General features: G+C 27.3%; 1 protein-coding gene across 1 annotated transcript in view; it reads left to right on the forward strand.

Annotated features, from left to right (window-relative positions):
- Nucleotides 1-23,933, forward strand: part of LOC143238989 (guanine nucleotide-binding protein subunit gamma-e-like) — a 37,916-nt gene that overhangs the window by 3,035 nt on the left and 10,948 nt on the right. The window contains exon 2 of the mRNA XM_076479689.1: nucleotides 22,694-22,864. Coding sequence (XP_076335804.1) covers nucleotides 22,776-22,864 — 89 coding nt within the window. The 5' untranslated portion in view covers nucleotides 22,694-22,775. The remainder of the gene's footprint in view (nucleotides 1-22,693; nucleotides 22,865-23,933) is intronic.

Here is a 23,933-nt window from a genome sequence, read left to right on the forward strand (position 1 = left end):
ATTCAGGTAATACTAAAATCACCATGTCATATAGACAACAAAGTGAAATCTCCATGTAAAATATTCAAGGATCTGAAATCAACATATAACATAACTAACGAACAAATATTACGAAATAAGGCCCGGCATGGCCGAGCGCGTTAAGGCGTGCGACTCCTAATCTGAGGGTCGCGGGTTCGCATCCCCGTCGCGCCAAACATGGTCGCCCTATCAACCGTGAGGGCGTTATAATGTGACGGTCAATCCCACTATTCGTTGGCAAAAGAGTAGCCCAAGAGTTGGCGGTGGGTGGTGATGACTAGCTGCCTTCCTTCTAGCCTTACACTGCTAAATTAGGGACGGCTAGCACAGATAGCCCTCGAGTAGCTTTGTGCGAAATTCAAAAACAAAAACAAACAAAACTACGAAATAATACCAACAATAAACTAAAATCAAAATATATTATTGACAACAAACTAATATCACCATATAATATTGACAACAATCTATAATCAGCATACAATGTTCACAACAGACTAAAATCGCAATGTAATATAGACACCAAAGGATAGTCAACATATAACATTCTGATCAAAGTAAAATCAACATATAATATTGACAACAAAGAAAAACCACAATATCAGTTGAGAAGAAGCAAAAATAGCTGTTTAATATATAAAACGACCTAAAACGATCATATGAAATTGACAACTAACTAAAATTACCATATTAAATTCACAACAAACTAAAATCACTATATAATATAGAGAAGAAACTAAAATTACCATTTAATATTGAACACAAACTGAAATCACGATATAATTTAGACAACAAACTAAAATCAGTTTACAACATGGTTATAAATTACAATAACCATAGAACATACACTACAAACGAAGATCACTATATAATATAGACAACAAACTAAACTCACCGCACAGTGTAGTCAAAAAAAAAATTCAACATTTAATATAGACAGAAAACTAAAATCGCAATATAATATAGACATCAAATGAAAATTATCATATAACATTCAGAACGAAGTAAAATCAAAAAATAATATTGACAATGAAGTTAGATCATCATATTTTATGGACAACAAGTTGAAATAAGCAATTAATATTTATTCAACCTAAAATCACCGTATGATATTAAAAACCAGCTAATATCAACATATAATATTGACAACTAACCAAAACTACCATATTAAAATCACAACAAACTAAGATAATCATATAATATAGAGAAAAAACTAAAATTACCATATAATATTGAACACAAACTGAAATCACGATATAATTTAGACAAGAAACTAAAATCACTGTATAATATGGCTATAAATTAAAATAACAATAGAACATATACTACAAACGAAGATCACTATAAAATATAGACAACAAACTAAAATCACTAAATAGTGTAGACAAGAAACTAAATTCAACATGTATTACACACAGCAAAGTAAAATCACCATGTAAATTATACATGAAACTAAAATCAACATATGACATGACTAACAAAAAAGTATTACCCTTATAATACTGACAGCAAACTAAAATCACCATATAATATATACAACAAACTAAAATGGCAACGATTAAATATTAACAAGAAACTACAATCACCATATAATATTGACTAAAAACTAAAACCGTAACCATAAAATATTAAAAACAAACTACAAGCACCATATTATATGGACAACAAGGTAAATCACCATATAATATAGATAACAAACTAAAATCACCAAATAATATAGAATTCAAATGGAAAATCACCATTCAACAATCAGAACAAACTAAATTCAAAGTATAATATTGACAATGAACTAGAATCACCATACTGCGTGTACAACAATCTTAAAGAAGCAAATAATATCCAATAAAACTAAAATCACCATATAATATTAAAAACCAGCTAAAATCAACATATAATACTGAAAACAAACAAAGATCACCATATAATATAGACAACAAACTGAAATCAGCATATAATATAAGAAAAAAATAATATCTCCAGATATTTTGACAACAATCTATAATCAACATACAATATTCACAACAGACTAAAATCGCAATGTAATATAGACACCAAAGGATAATTAACATATAACAATCTGAACAAAGTAAAACCAACTTATATTATGGACAATGAACTATAATCACCATATAATATTTACAACAAACTAAAATCACTGTACAACATGGTTGTAAATTACAATAACCATAGAACATACACAACAAACGAAGATCACTATATAATATAGACAACAAACTAAACTCACCGCACAGTGTAGATCAGAAAAAAATTCAACATTTAATATAGACAGAAAACTAAAATCGCAATATAATATAGACATCAAATGAAAATTATCATATGACATTCAGAACGAAGTAAAATCAAAAAATAATATTGGCAATGAACTTAGATCATCATATTTTATGGACAACAAGTTGAAATAAGCAATTAATATTGATTCAACCTAAAATCACCGTATGATATTAAAAACTAGCTAATATCAACATATAATATTGAAAACAAACAAAAATCACCATATTATATGGACAACAAAGTGAAATCGCTCTACAATATAGACAACAAACTAAAATCAGCATATAATATTGAAAACAAACAAAAATCCAATATAATACTGACAACAAAGTAAAATCACCATATAATATGCCAACAGACGAAAATCACCAGATAAAATTGGCATCAAGCTAAATCACTATATAATATTGACAACAAAGTAAAATCACCAGATACTATTGACAACAATAAAACTACAATATTAGTTGAGAAGCAGCAAAAATAGCTGTTAAATATATAAAACGACCAAAAATCAACATATAAAATTGACAACTAACCAAAACTACCATATTAAAATCACAACAAACTAAGATCATCATATAATATAGAGAAAAAACTAAAATTACCATATATTATTGAACACAAACTGAAATCACTGTATAATGTGGCTTTTAAATTAAAATTACAATAAAACATACACTACAAACGAAGATCACTATAAAATACAGACAACAAACTAAAATCACCACATAGTGTGGACAAGAAACTAAATTCAACATGTAATATAGACAGCAAAGTAAAATCACCATGTAAATTATACATGAAACTAAAATCAACATATGACATGACTAACGAAAAAGTATTACCCTTATAATACTGACAGCAAACTAAAATCACCATATAATATAGACATCAAATTAAAATTACCAAATAACATTCAGAACGAAGTAAAATCGACAAATAATATTGACGATAATATAAAATCACCATATTTTATGGAAAACAAACTGAAATAAGGTATTAATATTGATTCAACCTAAAATCACCGTATAATAGCTAAAACCCGCTAATATCAACATATAATATTGAAAACAAACAAAAATGACCATATTATATGGACAACAAAGTGAAATCAGCATATAATATTGAAAACAGGCAAAAATCCCATATAATATTGAAAACAAACTAAAACCAACATATAATATGCCAACAAATGAAAATAACGATATACTATTGGCATCAAGCTAAATCACTATATAATATTGACAACAATCTAAAATATTCGTTTAATATTGAAAACTATCTGAAATCACCATATAATATTCATGTCAAACTAAAATCACTATATAATATAGACAACAAAGTGAAATCTCCATGTAAAATATTCAAGGATCTGAAATCAGATATAACATAACTAACGAACAAATATTACGGAATAATACTAACAATAAACTAAAATCAAAATATATTATTGACAACAAACTAATATCACCATATAATATTGACAACAACCTATAATCAACATACAATATTCACAAGTGTCTAAAATCGCAATGTAATATAAACACCAAAGGATAGTCAACATATAACATTCTGAACAAAGTAAAATCAACATATAATATTGACAATGAACTATAATCACCATATAATATTTACAACAAACTAAATTCATCATATATATGAACAACAAAGTAAAATCACTGAATAATACTGACAACAAAAAATCACAATATAATGTTGAGAAGAAGCAAAAATCACCATATAATATATACAACAAACTAAAAGGGCAACGATTAAATATTAACAAGAAACTACAATCACAATATAATATTGACTAAAAACTAAAATCGTAACCATAAAATATTAAAAACAAACTACAATCACCATATTATATGGACAACAAGGTAAATCACCATATAATATAGATAACAAACTAAAATCACCAAATAATATAGAATTCAAATGAAAATCACCATTCAACAATCAGAACAAACTAAATTCAAAGTATAATATTGACAATGTACTATAATCACCATACTGCGTGTACAACAATCTCAAAGAAGCAAATAATATCCAATAAAACTAAAATCACCATATAATATTAAAAACCAGCTAATATCAACATATAATACTGAAAACAAACAAAGATCACCATATAATATGGACAACAAACTGAAATCAGCATATAATATAGGAGAAAAATATTATCTCCAAATATTTTGACAAAAATCTATAATCAACATACAATATTCACAACAGACTAAAATCGCAATGTAATATAGACACCAAAGGATAGTTAACATATAACAATCTGAACAAAGTAAAACCAACATATATTATGGACAATGAACTATAATCACCATATAATATTTACAACAAACTAAAATCACTGTACAACATGGTTGTAAATTACAATAACCATAGAACATACACTACAAACGAAGATCACTATATAATATAGACAACAAACTAAACTCACCGCACAGTGTAGACCAGAAACAAAATTCAACATTTAATATAGACAGAAAACTAAAATCGCAATATAATATAGACATCAAATGAAAATTATCATATAACATTCAGAACGAAGTAAAATCAAAAAATAATATTGACAATGAACTTAGATCATCATATTTTATGCACAACAAGTTGAAATAAGCAATTAATATTGATTCAACCTAAAATCACCGTATGATATTAAAAACCAGCTAATATCAACATATAATATTGAAAACAAACAAAAATCACCATATTATATGGACAACAAAGTGAAATCGCTCTATAATATAGACAACAAACTAAAATCATCATATAATATTGAAAACAAACAAAAATCCAATGTAATACTGACAACAAAGTAAAATCACCATATAATATGCCAACAGACGAAAATCACCAGATAAAATTGGCATCAAGCTAAATCACTATATAATATTGACAACAAAGTAAAATCATCAGATACTAATGACAACAAAAAACTACAATATTAGTTGAGAAGAAGCAAAAATAGCTGTTAAATATATAAAACGACCAAAAATCACCATATAAAATTGACAACTGACCAAAACTACCATATTAAAATCACAACAAACTAAGATCATCATATAATATAGAGAAAAAACTAAAATTACCATATAATATTGAACACAAACTGAAATCACGATATAATTTAGACAACAAACTAAAATCAATGTATAATGTGGCTTTTAAATTAAAATTACAATAGAACATACACTATAAACGAAGATCGCTATATAATATAGACAACAAACTAAAACACCACATAGTGTACAAATTCAACATGTAATATAGACAGCAAAGTAAAATCACCATGTAAATTATACATGAAACTAAAATCAACATATGACACGACTAACGAAAAAGTATTACCGTTATAATACTGACAGCAAACAAAATCACCATATAATATAGACATCAAATTAAAATTACCAAATAACATTCAGAACGAAGTAAAATCGACAAGTAATATTGACAATAATATAAAATCACCATATTTTATGGAAAACAAACTGAAATAAGGTATTAGAATTGATTCAACCTAAAATCACCGTATAATATCTAAAACCCGCTAATATCAACATATAATATTGAAAACAAACAAAAATGACAATATTATATGGACAACAAAGTGAAATCGCTATATAATATAGACAACAAACTAAAATCAGCATATAATATTGAAAACAAACAAAAATCCCATATAATATTGACAACAAACTAAAACCAACATATAATATTGACAACAAACTAAAACCAACATATAATATGCCAACAAATGAAAATAACGATATACTATTGGCATCAAGCTAAATCACTATATAATATTGACAACAATATGAAATAACCATTTGATGTCGAAACCTATCCGAAATCACTATATAATATTCAGGTCAAACTAAAATCACCATATAATATAGACAACGAAGTTAATTCACCATGTAAAATATGCAAGGATCTGAAATCAACATATAACATAATTAACGAACAAATATTACCAAATAATACTGAAAATAAATTAAAATCAAAATATATTATTGACAACAAACTAATATCACCATATAGTATTGACAACAACCTATAATCAACATACAATATTCACAACAGACAAAAAATCGCAATGTAATATATACACCAAAAGATTGTCAACATATAACATTCTGAACAAAGTAAAATCAACATATAATATGGACAATGAACTTTAATCACCATATAATATTTACAACACACTAAAATCACTGTATAATATTGACAACAAAGAAAAATCACAATATAATGTTGTGAAAAAGCAAAATCACCATATAATATATACAACAAACTAAATTCTTTATACAGAATTGATGAATACAAACTATTATTATTACATTAAATTGGCAACAAACTAATATTCCCACATTAAATTGGCAACAAACTAATATTCCTACATTAAATTGGCAACAAACTAAAATCACTATATAACATTTACAATTTTCTAAAATCGCTATATTATATTGGCTACAAAGTAAAATCACCATATAACATTGCCAACAAACTAAAATCTTCATACTCTGTACCCTACAAACTAAAATCACCATATAATATTGACATCAAACTAAATCACTATATAATATGGACAAGAATGTAAAATCACCATACAACATTCACAACAAACTAAAATAATCATATAACATTGACAACAAATTAAAATCAACTGATTACAAAGAAAAATCTCCATATAATGTTAACAACAAACTAAAATCGAGATATAATATTCACAACAAACTATAAACACCAAATAATGTAGATACCAAAGGGAAATCAACATATGACATGACTAACGAAAAAGTATTACCCTTATAATACTGACAGCAAACTAAAATCACCATATAATATATACAACAAACTAAAATGGCAACGATTAAATATTAACAAGAAACTACAATCACCATATAATATTGACTAAAAACTAAAATCGTAACCATAAAATATTAAAAACAAACTACAATCACCATATTATATGGACAACAAGGTAAATCACCATATAATATAGATAACAAACTAAAATCACCAAATAATATAGAATTCAAATGGAAAATCACCATTCAACAATCAGAACAAACTAAATTCAAAGTATAATATTGACAATGTACTAGAATCACCATACTGCGTGTACAACAATCTCAAAGAAGCAAATAATATCCAATAAAACTAAAATCACCATATAATATTAAAAACCAGCTAAAATCAACATATAATACTGAAAACAAACAAAGATCACCATATAATATAGACAACAAACTGAAATCAGTATATAATATAAGAAAAAAATAATATCTCCAGATACTTTGACAACAATCTATAATCAACATACAATATTCACAACAGACTAAAATCGCAATGTAATATAGACACCAAAGGATAATTAACATATAACAATCTGAACAAAGTAAAACCAACTTATATTATGGACAATGAACTATAATCACCATATAATATTTACAACAAACTAAAATCACTGTACAACATGGTTGTAAATTACAATAACCATAGAACATACACTACAAACGAAGATCACTATATAATATAGACAACAAACTAAACTCACCACACAGTGTAGACAAGAAACAAAATTCAACATGTAATATAGACAGCAAAGTAAAATCACCATGTAAATTATACATGAAACTAAAATCAACATATGACATGACTAACGAAAAAGTATTTCCCTTATAATACTGACAGCAAACTAAAATCACCATATAATATAGACATCAAATTAAAATTACCAAATAACATTCAGAACGAAGTAAAATCGACAAGTAATATTGACAATAATATAAAATCACCATATTTTATGGAAAACAAACTGAAATAAGGTATTAGTATTGATTCAACCTAAAATCACCGTATAATAGCTAAAACCCGCAAATATCAACATATAATATTGAAAACAAACAAAAATGACCATATTATATGGACAACAAAGTGAAATCACTATATAATATAGACAACAAACTAAAATCAGCATATAATATTGAAAACAAACAAAAATCCCATATAATATTGACAACAAACTAAAACCAACATATAATATGCCAACAAATGAAAATAACGATATACTATTGGCATCAAGCTAAATCACTATATAATATTGACAACAATCTCAAATGTTCGTTTAATATTGAAAACTATCTGAAATCACCATATAATATTCATATCAAAGTAAAATCACTATATAATAGTGAAAACTATCTGAAATCACCATATAATATTCATGTCAAAGTAAAATCACTATATAATATTGAAAACTATCTGAAATCACCATATAATATTCATGTCAAAGTAAAATCACTATATAATATAGACAACAAAGTGAAATCTCCATGTAAAATATTCAAGGGTCTGAAATCAGATATAACATAACTAACGAACAAATATTACGAAATAATACTAACAATAAACTAAAATCAAAATATATTATTGACAACAAACTAATATCACTATATAATATTGACAACAACCTATAATCAACATACAATATTCACAAGAGTCTAAAATCGCAATGTAATATAGACACCAAAGGATAGTCAACATGTAACATTCTGAACAAAGTGAAATCAACATATAATATTGACAATGAACTATAATCACCATATAATATTTACAACAAACTAAATTCATCATATATATGAACAACAAAATAAAATCACTGAATAATATTGACAACAAAAAATCACAATATAATGTTGAGAAAAAGCAAAAATCATCATATAATATATACAACAAACTAAAATGGCAACGATTAAATATTAACAAGAAACTACAATCACCATATAATATTGACTAAAAACTAAAATCGTAACCATAAAATATTAAAAACAAACTACAATCACCATATTATATGGACAACAAGGTAAATCACCATATAATATAGATAACAAACTAAAATCACCAAATAATATAGAATTCAAATGGAAAATCACCATTCAACAATCAGAACAAACAAAATTCAAAGTATAATATTGACAATGAACTAGAATCACCATACTGCGTGTACAACAATCTTAAAGAAGCAAATAATATCCAATAAAACTAAAATCACCATATAATATTAAAAACCAGCTAATATCAACATATAATACTGAAAACAAACAAAGATCACCATATAATATGGACAACAAACTGAAATCAGCATATAATATAGGAGAAAAATATTATCTCCAAATATTTTGACAAAAATCTATAATCAACATACAATATTCACAACAGACTAAAATCGCAATGTAATATAGACACCAAAGGATAGTTAACATATAACAATCTGAACAAAGTAAAACCAACATATATTATGGACAATGAACTATAATCACCATATAATATTTACAACAAACTAAAATCACTGTACAACATGGTTGTAAATTACAATAACCATAGAACATACACTACAAACGAAGATCACTATATAATATAGACAACAAACTAAACTCACCGCAGAGTGTAGACAAGAAACAAAATTCAACATTTAATATAGACAGCAAACAAAATCACCATATAATATAGACATCAAATTAAAATTACCAAATAACATTCAGAACGAAGTAAAATCGACAAGTAATATTGACAATAATATAAAATCACCATATTTTATGGAAAACAAACTGAAATAAGGTATTAGAATTGATTCAACCTAAAATCACCGTATAATATCTAAAACCCGCTAATATCAACATATAATATTGAAAACAAACAAAAATGACAATATTATATGGACAACAAAGTGAAATCGCTATATAATATAGACAACAAACTAAAATCAGCATATAATATTGAAAACAAACAAAAATCCCATATAATATTGACAACAAACTAAAACCAACATATAATATTGACAACAAACTAAAACCAACATATAATATGCCAACAAATGAAAATAACGATATACTATTGGCATCAAGCTAAATCACTATATAATATTGACAACAATATGAAATAACCATTTGATGTCGAAACCTATCCGAAATCACTATATAATATTCAGGTCAAACTAAAATCACCATATAATATAGACAACGAAGTTAATTCACCATGTAAAATATGCAAGGATCTGAAATCAACATATAACATAATTAACGAACAAATATTACCAAATAATACTGAAAATAAATTAAAATCAAAATATATTATTGACAACAAACTAATATCACCATATAGTATTGACAACAACCTATAATCAACATACAATATTCACAACAGACAAAAATCGCAATGTAATATATACACCAAAAGATTGTCAACATATAACATTCTGAACAAAGTAAAATCAACATATAATATGGACAATGAACTTTAATCACCATATAATATTTACAACACACTAAAATCACTGTATAATATTGACAACAAAGAAAAATCACAATATAATGTTGTGAAAAAGCAAAAATCACCATATAATATATACAACAAACTAAATTCTTTATACAGAATTGATGAATACAAACTATTATTATTACATTAAATTGGCAACAAACTAATATTCCCACATTAAATTGGCAACAAACTAATATTCCTACATTAAATTGGCAACAAACTAAAATCACTATATAACATTTACAATTTTCTAAAATCGCTATATTATATTGGCTACAAAGTAAAATCACCATATAACATTGCCAACAAACTAAAATCTTCATACTCTGTACCCTACAAACTAAAATCACCATATAATATTGACATCAAACTAAATCACTATATAATATGGACAAGAATGTAAAATCACCATACAACATTCACAACAAACTAAAATAATCATATAACATTGACAACAAATTAAAATCAACTGATTACAAAGAAAAATCTCCATATAATGTTAACAACAAACTAAAATCGAGATATAATATTCACAACAAACTATAAACACCAAATAATGTAGATACCAAAGGGAAATCAACATATGACATGACTAACGAAAAAGTATTACCCTTATAATACTGACAGCAAACTAAAATCACCATATAATATATACAACAAACTAAAATGGCAACGATTAAATATTAACAAGAAACTACAATCACCATATAATATTGACTAAAAACTAAAATCGTAACCATAAAATATTAAAACAAACTACAATCACCATATTATATGGACAACAAGGTAAATCACCATATAATATAGATAACAAACTAAAATCACCAAATAATATAGAATTCAAATGGAAAATCACCATTCAACAATCAGAACAAACTAAATTCAAAGTATAATATTGACAATGTACTAGAATCACCATACTGCGTGTACAACAATCTCAAAGAAGCAAATAATATCCAATAAAACTAAAATCACCATATAATATTAAAAACCAGCTAAAATCAACATATAATACTGAAAACAAACAAAGATCACCATATAATATGGACAACAAACTGAAATCAGTATATAATATAAGAAAAAATAATATCTCCAAATATTTTGACAAAAATCTATAATCAACATACAATATTCACAACAGACTAAAATCGCAATGTAATATAGACACCAAAGGATAGTTAACATATAACAATCTGAACAAAGTAAAACCAACTTATATTATGGACAATGAACTATAATCACCATATAATATTTACAACAAACTAAAATCACTGTACAACATGGTTGTAAATTACAATAACCATAGAACATACACTACAAACGAAGATCACTATATAATATAGACAACAAACTAAACTCACCACACAGTGTAGACAAGAAACAAAATTCAACATGTAATATAGACAGCAAAGTAAAATCACCATGTAAATTATACATGAAACTAAAATCAACATATGACATGACTAACGAAAAAGTATTTCCCTTATAATACTGACAGCAAACTAAAATCACCATATAATATAGACATCAAATTAAAATTACCAAATAACATTCAGAACGAAGTAAAATCGACAAGTAATATTGACAATAATATAAAATCACCATATTTTATGGAAAACAAACTGAAATAAGGTATTAGTATTGATTCAACCTAAAATCACCGTATAATAGCTAAAACCCGCAATATATCAACATATAATATTGAAAACAAACAAAAATGACCATATCATATAGACAACAAAGTGAAATCGCTATATAATATAGACAACAAACTAAAATCAGCATATAATATTGAAAACAAACAAAAATCCCATATAATATTGACAACAAACTAAAACCAACATATAATATGCCAACAAATGAAAATAACGATATACTATTGGCATCAAGCTAAATCACTATATAATATTGACAACAATCTCAAATGTTCGTTTAATATTGAAAACTATCTGAAATCACCATATAATATTCATATCAAAGTAAAATCACTATATAATAGTGAAAACTATCTGAAATCACCATATAATATTCATGTCAAAGTAAAATCACTATATAATATTGAAAACTATCTGAAATCACCATATAATATTCATGTCAAAGTAAAATCACTATATAATATAGACAACAAAGTGAAATCTCCATGTAAAATATTCAAGGGTCTGAAATCAGATATAACATAACTAACGAACAAATATTACGAAATAATACTAACAATAAACTAAAATCAAAATATATTATTGACAACAAACTAATATCACTATATAATATTGACAACAACCTATAATCAACATACAATATTCACAAGAGTCTAAAATCGCAATGTAATATAGACACCAAAGGATAGTCAACATGTAACATTCTGAACAAAGTGAAATCAACATATAATATTGACAATGAACTATAATCACCATATAATATTTACAACAAACTAAATTCATCATATATATGAACAACAAAATAAAATCACTGAATAATATTGACAACAAAAAATCACAATATAATGTTGAGAAAAAGCAAAAATCATCATATAATATATACAACAAACTAAAATGGCAACGATTAAATATTAACAAGAAACTACAATCACCATATAATATTGACTAAAAACTAAAATCGTAACCATAAAATATTAAAAACAAACTACAATCACCATATTATATGGACAACAAGGTAAATCACCATATAATATAGATAACAAACTAAAATCACCAAATAATATAGAATTCAAATGGAAAATCACCATTCAACAATCAGAACAAACAAAATTCAAAGTATAATATTGACAATGAACTAGAATCACCATACTGCGTGTACAACAATCTCAAAGAAGCAAATAATATCCAATAAAACTAAAATCACCATATAATATTAAAAACCAGCTAATATCAACATATAATACTGAAAACAAACAAAGATCACCATATAATATGGACAACAAACTGAAATCAGCATATAATATAGGAGAAAAATATTATCTCCAAATATTTTGACAAAAATCTATAATCAACATACAATATTCACAACAGACTAAAATCGCAATGTAATATAGACACCAAAGGATAGTTAACATATAACAATCTGAACAAAGTAAAACCAACATATATTATGGACAATGAACTATAATCACCATATAATATTTACAACAAACTAAAATCACTGTACAACATGGTTGTAAATTACAATAACCATAGAACATACACTACAAACGAAGATCACTATATAATATAGACAACAAACTAAACTCACCGCAGAGTGTAGACAAGAAACAAAATTCAACATTTAATATAGACAGAAAACTAAAATCGCAATATAATATAGACATCAAATGAAAATTATCATATAATATTCAGAACGAAGTAAAATCAAAAAATAATATTGACAATAAACTTAGATCATCATATTTTATGGACAACAAGTTGAAATAAGCAATTAATATTGATTCAACCTAAAATCACCGTATGATATTAAAAACCAGCTAATATCAACATATAATATTGAAAACAAACAAAAATCACCATATTATTTGGACAAAAAAGTGAAATCGCTCTATAATATAGACAACAAACTAAAATCAGTATATCATGTTGAAAAAAACAAAAATCCAATATAATACTGACAACAAAGTAAAATCACCATATAATATGCCAACAGACGAAAATCACCAGATAAAATTGGCATCAAGCTAAATCACTATATAATATTGACAACAAAGTAAAATCACCAGATACTATTGACAACAACAAAAAAACTACAATATTAGTTGAGAAGAAGCAAAATAGCAGTTAAATATATAAAACGACCAGAAATCACCATATAAAATTGACAACTGACCAAAACTACCATATTAAAATCACAACAAACTAAGATCATCATATAATATAGAGAAAAAAACTAAAATTACCATATAATATTAAACACAAACTGAAATCACGATATAATTTAGACAACAAACTAAAATCACTGTATAATGTGGCTTTTAAATTAAAATTACAATAGAACATACACTATAAACGAACTTCGCTATATAATATAGACAACAAACTAAAACACCACATAGTGTAGACAATAAGCAAAATTCAACATGTAATATAGACAGCAAAGTAAAATCACCATGTAAATTATACATGAAACTAAAATCAACATATGACATGACTAACGAAAAAGTATTTCCCTTATAATACTGACAGCAAACTAAAATCACCATATAATATAGACATCAAATTAAAATTACCAAATAACATTCAGAACGAAGTAAAATCGACAAGTAATATTGACAATAATATAAAATCACCATATTTTATGGAAAACAAACTGAAATAAGGTATTAGTATTGATTCAACCTAAAATCACCGTATAATAGCTAAAACCCGCAATATATCAACATATAATATTGAAAACAAACAAAAATGACCATATTATATGGACAACAAAGTGAAATCGCTATATAATATAGACAACAAACTAAAATCAGCATATAATATTGAAAACAAACAAAAATCCCATATAATATTGACAACAAACTAAAACCAACATATAATATGCCAACAAATGAAAATAACGATATACTATTGGCATCAAGCTAAATCACTATATAATATTGACAACAATATGAAATAACCATTTGATGTCGAAACCTATCCAAAATCACTATATAATATTCAGGTCAATCTAAAATCACCATATAATATAGACAACGAAGTTAAATCACCATGTAAAATATGCAAGGATCTGAAATCAACATATAACATAATTAACGAACAAATATTACCAAATAATACTGAAAATAAACTAAAATCAAAATATATTATTGACCACAAACTAATATCACCATATAGTATTGACAACAACCTATAATCAACATACAATATTCACAACAGACAAAAATCGCAATGTAATATATACACCAAAGGATTGTCAACATATAACATTCTGAACAAGGTAAAATCAACATATAATATGGACAATGAACTTTAATCACCATATAATATTTACAACAAACTAAAATCACTGTATAATATTGACAACAAAGAAAAATCACAATATAATGTTGTGAAAAAGCAGAAATCACCATATAATATATACAACAAACTAAATTCTTTATACAGAATTGATGAATACAAACTATTATTATTACATTAAATTGGCAACAAACTAATATTCCCACATTAAATTGGCAACAAACTAATATTCCTACATTAAATTGGCAACAAACTAAAATCACCATATAACATTTACAATTTTCTAAAATCGCTATATTATATTGGCTACAAAGTAAAATCACCATATAACATTGCCAACAAACTAAAATCTTCATACTCTATACCCTACAAACTAAAATCACCATATAATATTGACATCAAACTAAATCACTATATAATATGGACAAGAATGTAAAATCACCATACAACATTCACAACAAACTAAAATAATCATATAACATTGACAACAAATTAAAATCAACTGATTACAAAGAAAAATCTCCATATAATGTTAACAACAAACTAAAATCGAGATATAATATTCACAACAAACTATAATCACCAAATAATGTAGATACCAAAGGGAAATCGCCATATATCTCTCAGAAGAAAGTAAAATCAATATATAATATTGAGAATGAACTAAAATCACCATATAATATAACACCAACTTTATCAACACATAATATTCAAGAGAGAAGAAAATCGCCATATAATATAGATAACAAACTAAAGTCGCTATAGTATATTAGCAAGAAGGAGAAATCATCATATGATGTAAAGAAGAAACAAAAATCATCCTATAATATTGACAACAAACTAGAATCACCATATAATACAAACAACAAACTAATATCACCATATAAAATTGACAAGGAACTAAACTCAACATGTAACATCAGTAACAAACAAAAATTACCGTACAATATTGACAAAACACTAAAAGCACCATATAATATTCACAAAAAATTGAAATCAACTTATAATATGTAGAACAAACTAAAATCAATAGATAATACTCACAACAAACAAAATCACCGAATAATATAGACACCAAATAAATTCACCATGTCATTTTCAAAACAAAGTAAAATCAACATATAATTTTAAGAACAAACTAAAATCTACATATTATAAGGACAACGTCTGAAATAAGCATTCGATATTGACACAACATAAATCACCATAAAATATTAAGAACCAACTAAAATCAACATATACTATTGAAAAAACAAAAATCGCCATATAATATGAACAACAAACTCAAATCGCCATATAATATACAAACAAACTAAAATTATTATATAATATAGACCATAAATTAAAATCACCATATACTATAGACAACAAACTAAAATCACAATATTAAGTGGGAAACAACGTGAAATCACCATATAATATTGACAACAAACAAAAATCACCATAAAATATTAACAACAAACTGTAATCACGATATTATTTGGGCAACAATGTAAAATTACTATATAATATCGATAACAAACTAAATTCACCATGTAATGTATAGAACAAACTAAAATAACTATGTAATGTAGACAACAAACTAAAATCATCGTATAACATAGCCAAGAAACTAAGTTGAACATGTAATACAGGCAACAAACTTAAGTCTCCATATAAAATACACAAGGAACTAGAATCAACATATAACATGACTAACAAAAAATATTACCATATAGTACTAACAACAAACTAATATCAAAGTATAATACTGACGACAAACTAATATCAGAATATAATAAAAATAACATAAGAAAATTACCATATAACATTCAGAACAAAGTAAAATCAACAATAATATAGATGACAAACTAAAATCAGCATGTTATATGGACAACAAGATAGAACGAGAATATATTGAAAACGAATGCAAATAACCATCTTACATGAACAACTAGCGAAAATCACCATATTATATTAACAATAAATTAAAAGAACCATACAATATTGAGAAGAAACTGAAATCACCATACAATATTAACAAAAAAGTAAAATCACCGTATTATATGACCAACAAATTAAAATCAGCATTTAATACTGACTACAAACTAAAATCACCATATAATATAGATAACAAATTAAATCAACATATATTATAGACAAGAAAGTAGTTACAATATTATCTAACCAACAACCTATAATCGCCATTTTATTTGATAAACCGACAAAAATCTCTATATGATATAGACAATACACTAAATCCACCATATTTATGGAGAACAAGTTAAATCAAAATATAATATTTACAAGAAACTAGTATCATCATATTATATGAACAACAAGCCCAAATCAGTATATAATATTGACTACAAACTAAATCACCATATTCTATGGACAGCAATTTAAAATCAGCCTATAATATTGACAACAATCTGAAATCACACTATAATACAGACAACCAACTAAAATCACTGTAGTATATGGACAACACGCTAAAATTAACATATAATATTGAGAACAAACTGAAATAACCATATTATGTGAACAACAAGCCAAAATGATCATATATGGAAAACTACTAAAATGAGCATATTGTAATGTCAAAAAACTAAAATTGCATATAATACTGACAACAAATTAAAATCAATGTATAATATACACAACAAACTAAAATCATCAAATAATATAGAGAGCAAACTAAAATAACTACATAATATTCACAACAAAGTAAAATCTACATTTCATATCGACAACAAACTAAAATCTACATTTCATATCGACAACAAACTAAAACACAATATATGAGTGTTCTCTATCTCTATATTAAGGAGATTGTTTCCTTTTATCATGTGTCAGTAACAACGTTCTATATCATTCAATATCAACCACTTTGCTTTCTTTAACCTGTGTCATTAAGAGTGTTCTTCGTCATTCTATGTCAGCCATGTGGTTTCCTTTTATCCTGTGTCAGTAAGTGTTATATCTCATTCTATATCATCCACGTTGTTTTATCTTGTGTCAGTAAGAGTGTTATCTGTCATTCTATATCATCCAGGGTGTTTTATTTTCTTCTGTGTAAGTAAGAGTGTTTTCTGTCGTTCTACATCAAGCAGATTGTTTTATTTTATCTTCTGTTAGTGAGAGTGTTCTATGTTATACTAAATCAATCACTGTGTTCTCTCTCGTTCTATATCCACTAAGCTGTTTTATTTTATCTTGGGAAAAAAGGTGTGTTTTTTGTCATTCTACATGAACCAGGCTGTTTTTTTCGTGTATCAGTAAGAGTGCTCTCTGTCATTCTATATTAACCAGAGTGATTTATTTTATCCTGTGTTAGTAAAAGAGTTCTCTATCATTTTCTATTAACCATGTTGTTTTCTTCTGTGTTAGTAAGAGTTTTCTCTGTCATTCTATGTCAACCACGGTGTTTTAATTAACCCTGTGTCAGTGATAATGTTCTCTGTCATTACATATCAACCAGGGTGTTTTATTTTATACTCTGTTAGTAAGAGTTTTTTTTTGTCATTCTATATCAACCATGATGTTTTATTTTATCCTATGTCAGTAAGAGTGTTCTCTATCGTTCTATGTCAAACAAGTTGTTTTATCCTGTATCAGTAAGAGTGTTCTGTATCATTTTATATCTACAGGTTGTTTTCTTTTATCCATCGTCAGTAAGAGTGTTCTCTGTAATTCTGTATCAACCAGGGTATTTTGTGTTATCCTGGGTGAGTAAGAGTGTTCTTTTCATTCTACATCAACCAGTTTGTTTTTTCTCATGCAGGTAAGAGTGTTCTCTGTCATTCTGTATCAACCGCATGGTTTCATTTTATCCTGTGTCTATAAACGTTTTCTCGGTCATTCTTTATCAGCCAAGTTATTTTATCTTCCTTTAGTAAAAGTATTCTCTGTCATTCTATATCAATCAAGTTGTTTCACTTTATCCTGTGTGAATAAGAGTTTTCTCTGTCATTATATATCAACGAGGGTGTTTTATTTGATCTTGTGTCAGTAAGAGTGTTCTCTGTCGTACTATATTCTCTAGATCGTTTCAATTTATACTGTGTCAGAAAAAGTGTTCTTTATCATTCTATATCAACATGTTTTATTTTTCCCTCGTCAGTAAAAGTGTTCTCTCTCATTCTGTATCAACCATATTGTTTTCTTTTATCCTGGGTCAGTAAAAGTGTTCTCTGTCATTCTATATCAACCAGGGTGTTCCATTTTGTTCTTCGTGAGTAAGAGTGTTCGCTGTCGTTCTATATGAACGAAATTGTTTTATTCTGTGTCACTAAGAATGTTCTCTGTCATTCTATATCAACCTAATTGTTTCCTTTTACTCTGTGCCAGTAGGAGTGTTCTATGTCATTCGAAAAAAAACAGGTTGTTTCATATTATCCTCTGTCAGTAGGGGTATTCTCTATTATTATATATTAATGAGGTTGCTTTATTTTATCCTGTGCCAGTAACAGTGTTCTCTGTTATTCTATATCTGTCTGGTTGATTTTTCCTGGTCAGTAAGAGTGTACTCTCTCGTTCTATATCAACCACGTGGTTTTTAATCCTCTTTTCGTTAGCGTGTTTTCTATCATTCTATAACAGCAAGGTTCTCTTATCCTGTGTCAGACAAGTGCTCTCTGTCATTCTGTAACAACCAGGTTCTTTTATCTTCTGTCAGACGTGTGCTCTCTCTATTTCTATATGAACAAGGATGTTTTATTTTATTCTGTGTAAGGAAGAGTGTTCAATGGTATTATCTATAAACCAAAGTGTTTTATTTCATCCTGTGTCAGTGAGAGTGTTCTCTGTCATTCTATATCAACAGGTTGTTTTATTTTATCTTGTGTCAGTTAGAGTGTTCTCTGTCATTCTATATCAGCCACGTGGTTTCATTTTATGTTGTGTCTGTAAAAGTGTTCTCTATAATTTTTTATCAGCCAAGTAGTTTTATCCTCTTTTAGTAAGAGTGTTCTTTGTCATTCTATATCAATCAAGTTGATCTATACTGTGTCAGTAAGAGTGTTCTTTGTCATTCTATATGAACCATGTTGTTTTTTATCTTGTGTCAGTAAAAGTATTCTCTATCAGTTTATATCAACCACATTGTTTTTATCCTATGTTTGTAAGAGTATTCAGTGTCATTCCATACCAATCAGGGTATTTTATTTTATCCTCTGTTAGTAAGAGTTTTTTTTGTCATTCTATATCAACCATAGTGTTTTATTTGATCCTGTGTCAGTAAGAGTGTTCTCTATCGTTCTATATCAAACAAATTGTTTTATCCTGTATCAGTAAAAGTGTTTTCTATCATTCTCTATCAACCATGTTGTTTTTTTCCTCTGTCAGTAAGAGTGTTCTCTGAAATTCTATATCAACCAGGCTGTTTTATTTTATCCTGTGTCGGTATGACTGTTCTATGTCAATATATATGAACGAGGTTGTTTTATTTGATCCTATGTCAGTGAGAGTGTTATTTGCTATTCTTTATTAACCACGTTTTTTATTTGATTTTCTACCAGTAAGACTGTTCTCTCTCATCCCATATGAACGAGATTGTTTCCTTTTATCTTGCGTCAGTAAGAACGTTCTAGGTTATTCTATATCGGATGCGTTGTTTTCTTTTATCGTATGTGATTAAGAGTGTTCGATGTCATTCTATACCAACCTAATTGTTACCTTTTATCCTGTGTAAATAAGAGTGTTTTCTTTAATTCTTTATCACCCAAGTTGGTTTATCCTGTATCAGTAAGAGTGTTCTCTGTTATTCTATATCAACCTGGTTGTTTCCTTTTATCCTGTATCAGTAAGACACTTTTTTATAATTGTATATCAACCATGTTGTTTCCTTTTATCCTATGTCAGTAAGAGTGTTCTTTGTCATTCTATATCAACCATGGTATTTTATTTTATCCTGGGTCACTAAAAGTGTTTTTTATCATTCTATATCACCCACCTTGTTTTATCCTGTGTCAGTAAGAGTGTTCCTTGTCATTCTGTATCAACCAGGGTATTTTATTTTATCCTGTTTCAGTAAAAGTGTTTTTCATCATTCTATATCTACCAGGTTGTTTCCTTTTATTCTGTGTCAGTAAGAAACTTCTTTGTCATTTTATATCAACCAGTTTATTTTTTTTTCCTGTATCAGTAAGAGTACTCTCTTTCATTCTATATCAACCCGTGTGATTTATTTTTCCTGTGTCACTAAAAGTGTTTTCTATCATTGTCTATCAACCATGTTGTTTTTTCCTTTGTAAGTAAGAGTGTTCTCTATCATTTTATATCAACCAGGTTGTTTTATTTTATCCTGTGTCAGTAAGAGTCTTCTCTGTCATTCTGCATCAACCAGGGTGTTTTTTCTGTGTCAGTAAGGGTGCTCTCTGTCATTCTATATCTTTTATGGTATTTTATTTTATCCTGTATCAGTAAGACTGTTCTCTGTCATTCTCTACCAACCACTTTTGTTTTATCCTTTGTCAGTAAGAACGTTTGCTATCATTCTATATCAATCAGGTTGTTGCATTTCCTTTTGCGTGTATCAATGAAACTGAAAAAGACAGTATTTGTAATCTGTCCTTAACAGATAATTAATTCCCATAATTCCAAAAAGACATTTTATTTTGTATCCTTGCGAAAAGACAAATTTCTATTATTTCTAAAAAGATAGATTGTCTTCTGTTTGTTGAGTTAGGCAAATTCTCCTTGATGAAGTACAGACGAGCCTCTATCCTTTACGAAAGATAAATTTTAATATAAGTTGAATTTCAAATTATCCTCCCTCATTTCAGGTAGACGAATGCTTTTCTGTAAAAACAGGAAAATAAACTGCTTACATTTTAACATTCTCAGTACAACAAACAGTTTGGCTTGATATTGTTGTTAACGTTTCTCGGTTGTGGATATTCACAAACATTCTTAGTAGAACTTTGAGTTCTTCTTGCTGTTTGTGTTTCTAGAGTTTTTCAGTTGTTAGTTTTTTATGTTCTGTGTTATGTAAATAATAATAACAAAATAATTATAAACATAATTTATTTGTATTTAAACTTGTTTTCACAGTCTTATTATTTGAAATTATTTAAAATCAGTTTTGTATTTTTCGACGTTAGCGTCCTCTTGTGGGCTAGTTTGTTTTATATAAGGCTGGATCTCTACGTCAACCGACACCACTAATGCATCTGAGGGGTTGAAATGGACAAGGACGTGTTGAAGAAACAAATTGAAAATATGCGACATCAAGCCCAGATGGAGAGGTGGCCTTTGTCAAAATCTATACAAGCGTAAGTAGATCACGTAACTGTATTGATTTCGTGCCTGAAAACTGTTTATCTTTCTTTTTCTGAGCGATGCTAGAGGTTTGCTATGTTTCGTTGACACCATGAGATGTATTTAGAATGTTCATATTCTAAACTGACTTAAGTAGCAAATGTTGTCAAGATATATCCTCCACCCATCTGTTTATCTCTATAATTTATTCATTTAGAAGGTTTTGTGTGGTTGCATATAAATTTAACCTTACAACACTTGTCTGAATTTGATTTTCGTAAGGACACCTTCAATGTGTTTACAGTTTTAGTTCATTTCAGTGCGTTTGAGGTTAACTAGCTTCTTGGCAGCGAGTGGCTTGACAACGGGAAAGATCTTTATGAAGGGGATCTTTCATGCTTGTTACAATAAATAATAAAATATTAAATATATGTGTAAAACGGCTGGTTGGGATTTCTCTACAAGTGGGTTTTCTCGTCATTACTGAATAAAATAATAAAGTTTTGAAACTAAGATGAACTAACTATATTATCACTATCTTAATTTTACACGATTTTATTGCGCCTTAAAGTGCTTCTTTACTTTAAAACGAACCTGACAGTTCGGTTCACCTTTTCATACTTTCATTCTTGTTTAGACATTTCAGTTCTTGTTTTGACACCCTAGTTCTAACTTTGGCTCATTAACCATATATTGTTTTGACAGTTCAGTTCTAGCTTTGACACATTAGCTATAGTTTAGACACTCCAGGTCTTGATTTCACACTTCAGTTCTAACCTTGAAACTCTAGCTATAGTTTAGACTTTCCAGGTCTTGTTTTGACACTTTAGTTCTAGCTTTGACACATTAGCTATAGTTTAGACACTCCAGGTCTTGCTTTGACACTTCAGTTATAATTTTGACACCTTAGCTATAGTTTAGACACTCCAGGTCTTGTTTTGACACTTCAGTTCTATCTTTGAAACTCTAGCTATAGTTTACACTCCAGGTTTTATTTTGACACTTCAGTTCTAACTTTTATAATTCATTTCTTGTAACCCACCAATGGCACAGCGGTATGTCTGCAGGCTCACATCGTTAAAA

This window comes from Tachypleus tridentatus, chromosome 13 (genome assembly GCF_004210375.1).
Source record: "Tachypleus tridentatus isolate NWPU-2018 chromosome 13, ASM421037v1, whole genome shotgun sequence".
Lineage (NCBI taxonomy): Eukaryota > Metazoa > Arthropoda > Merostomata > Xiphosura > Limulidae > Tachypleus > Tachypleus tridentatus.